The sequence below is a fragment of the Mandrillus leucophaeus genome, unplaced genomic scaffold, assembly GCF_000951045.1.
Source record: "Mandrillus leucophaeus isolate KB7577 unplaced genomic scaffold, Mleu.le_1.0 Scaffold52, whole genome shotgun sequence".
In the NCBI taxonomy this organism is placed as follows: domain Eukaryota; kingdom Metazoa; phylum Chordata; class Mammalia; order Primates; family Cercopithecidae; genus Mandrillus; species Mandrillus leucophaeus.
In genome coordinates this window covers 4,671,305-4,672,781 of record NW_012105586.1, presented here as the reverse complement: position 1 = coordinate 4,672,781, position 1,477 = coordinate 4,671,305, and the positions used below count along the sequence as shown (strand labels likewise).

General features: G+C 46.6%; 1 protein-coding gene across 1 annotated transcript in view; it reads left to right on the top strand.

Moving 5' to 3' along the window:
• The window catches only part of NMNAT1 (nicotinamide nucleotide adenylyltransferase 1), a gene marked incomplete at its 5' end in the record, with an annotated part of 16,278 nt that extends 15,066 nt beyond the window's left edge, over nt 1-1,212 (top strand). Inside the window, one exon of the mRNA XM_011996642.1 lies at nt 250-1,212. Within this exon, the coding sequence (XP_011852032.1) occupies nt 250-650 (401 nt within the window). The remainder of the gene's footprint in view (nt 1-249) is intronic.
• Between the last annotated feature and the right edge of the window lie 265 nt (nt 1,213-1,477).

Here is a 1,477-nt window from a genome sequence, read left to right as displayed (position 1 = left end):
GGTATTTCACCATGTTGGTCAGGCTGGTCTCAAACTCCTGACCTCAAGTGATCCACCCGCCTCGGCCTCCCAGAGTGCTGGGATTACAGGCGTGAGCCACCACACTCGGCCTGAACCCTCATTCTTGAAAAGCATGTACATACCTTCATTTTGATACAGTGGGTTATTAGAAAAGTAAGCCCCTTTCCACTTGGAGGAGGTAGAGGGGAAGAAAAATCATACCCCAAAGCTCTGTTTTATTCTTCCCAGCGGTGCCAAAGGTCAAGCTGCTGTGTGGGGCAGATTTATTGGAGTCCTTTGCTGTTCCCAATTTGTGGAAGAGTGAAGACATCACCCAAATCGTGGCCAACTATGGGCTCATATGTGTTACTCGGGCTGGAAATGATGCTCAGAAATTTATCTATGAATCAGATGTGCTGTGGAAACACCGGAGCAACATTCACGTGGTGAATGAATGGATCACTAATGACATCTCATCCACAAAAATCCGGAGAGCCCTCAGAAGGGGCCAGAGCATTCGCTACTTAGTACCAGATCTTGTCCAAGAATACATTGAAAAGCATAATTTGTACAGCTCTGAGAGTGAAGACAAGAATGCTGGGGTCATCCTGGCCCCTTTGCAGAGAAACACTGCAGAAGCTAAGACATAGGAATTCTACAGTATGATATTTTGTACTTCCCATTTGGGGATCTGAAACGATCTGGGTGTTACTAACTGGGGAAAGAAGTTGTGATCTGTTGCCTAAACTAAAGCTTAAAAGTTTAGTAAAAATCATCTGGGCGCAGTGGCTAACGCCTGTAATCCCAGCAGTTTGGGAGGCCGAGGCGGGTGGATCACAGGGTCAAGAGATAGAGACCATCCTGGCCACAATATGGTGAAACCGCATCTCTACTAAAAATACAAAAATTAGCTGTGTGTGGTGGCATGTGCCTGTAGTCCCAGCTACTTGGGAGGCTGAGGCAGGAGAATCGCTTGACCCCAGTTGGTGGAGTTTGCAGTGAGCTGAGATTGCACCACTGCACTCCAGCCTGGTGACAGAGCAAGACTCCGTCTCAAAAAAAAAAAAAAGTAGTAAAAATCAATGGTAAGTTAAAATATGTTTTTGTTTGTTTGTTTGTTTTTGAGATGGAGTCTCTACTAAAAATACAAAAAATTAGCTGGGCATGGTGCCGCATGACTGTAATCCCAGCTACTTGGGAGGCTGAGGCAGGAGAATCACTTGAACCCGGGAGGCAAAGGTTCCAGTGAGCCAAGGTCATGCCACTGCACTTCAGCCTGGGCAAAAGAGCAAAACTCCATCTCAAAAAAAAAAAAAAGGCCGAGTATGGTGGCTCACACCTGTAATCCCAGCACTTGGGGAGGCCCAAGCAGGTGGATCACGTGAGGTCAAGAGTTCAAGATTAGCCTGGCCAATATGGTGAAACCGCATCTCTACTTAGAATACAAAAAATTAGCTGAGCATCGTGGTGGGCCCCT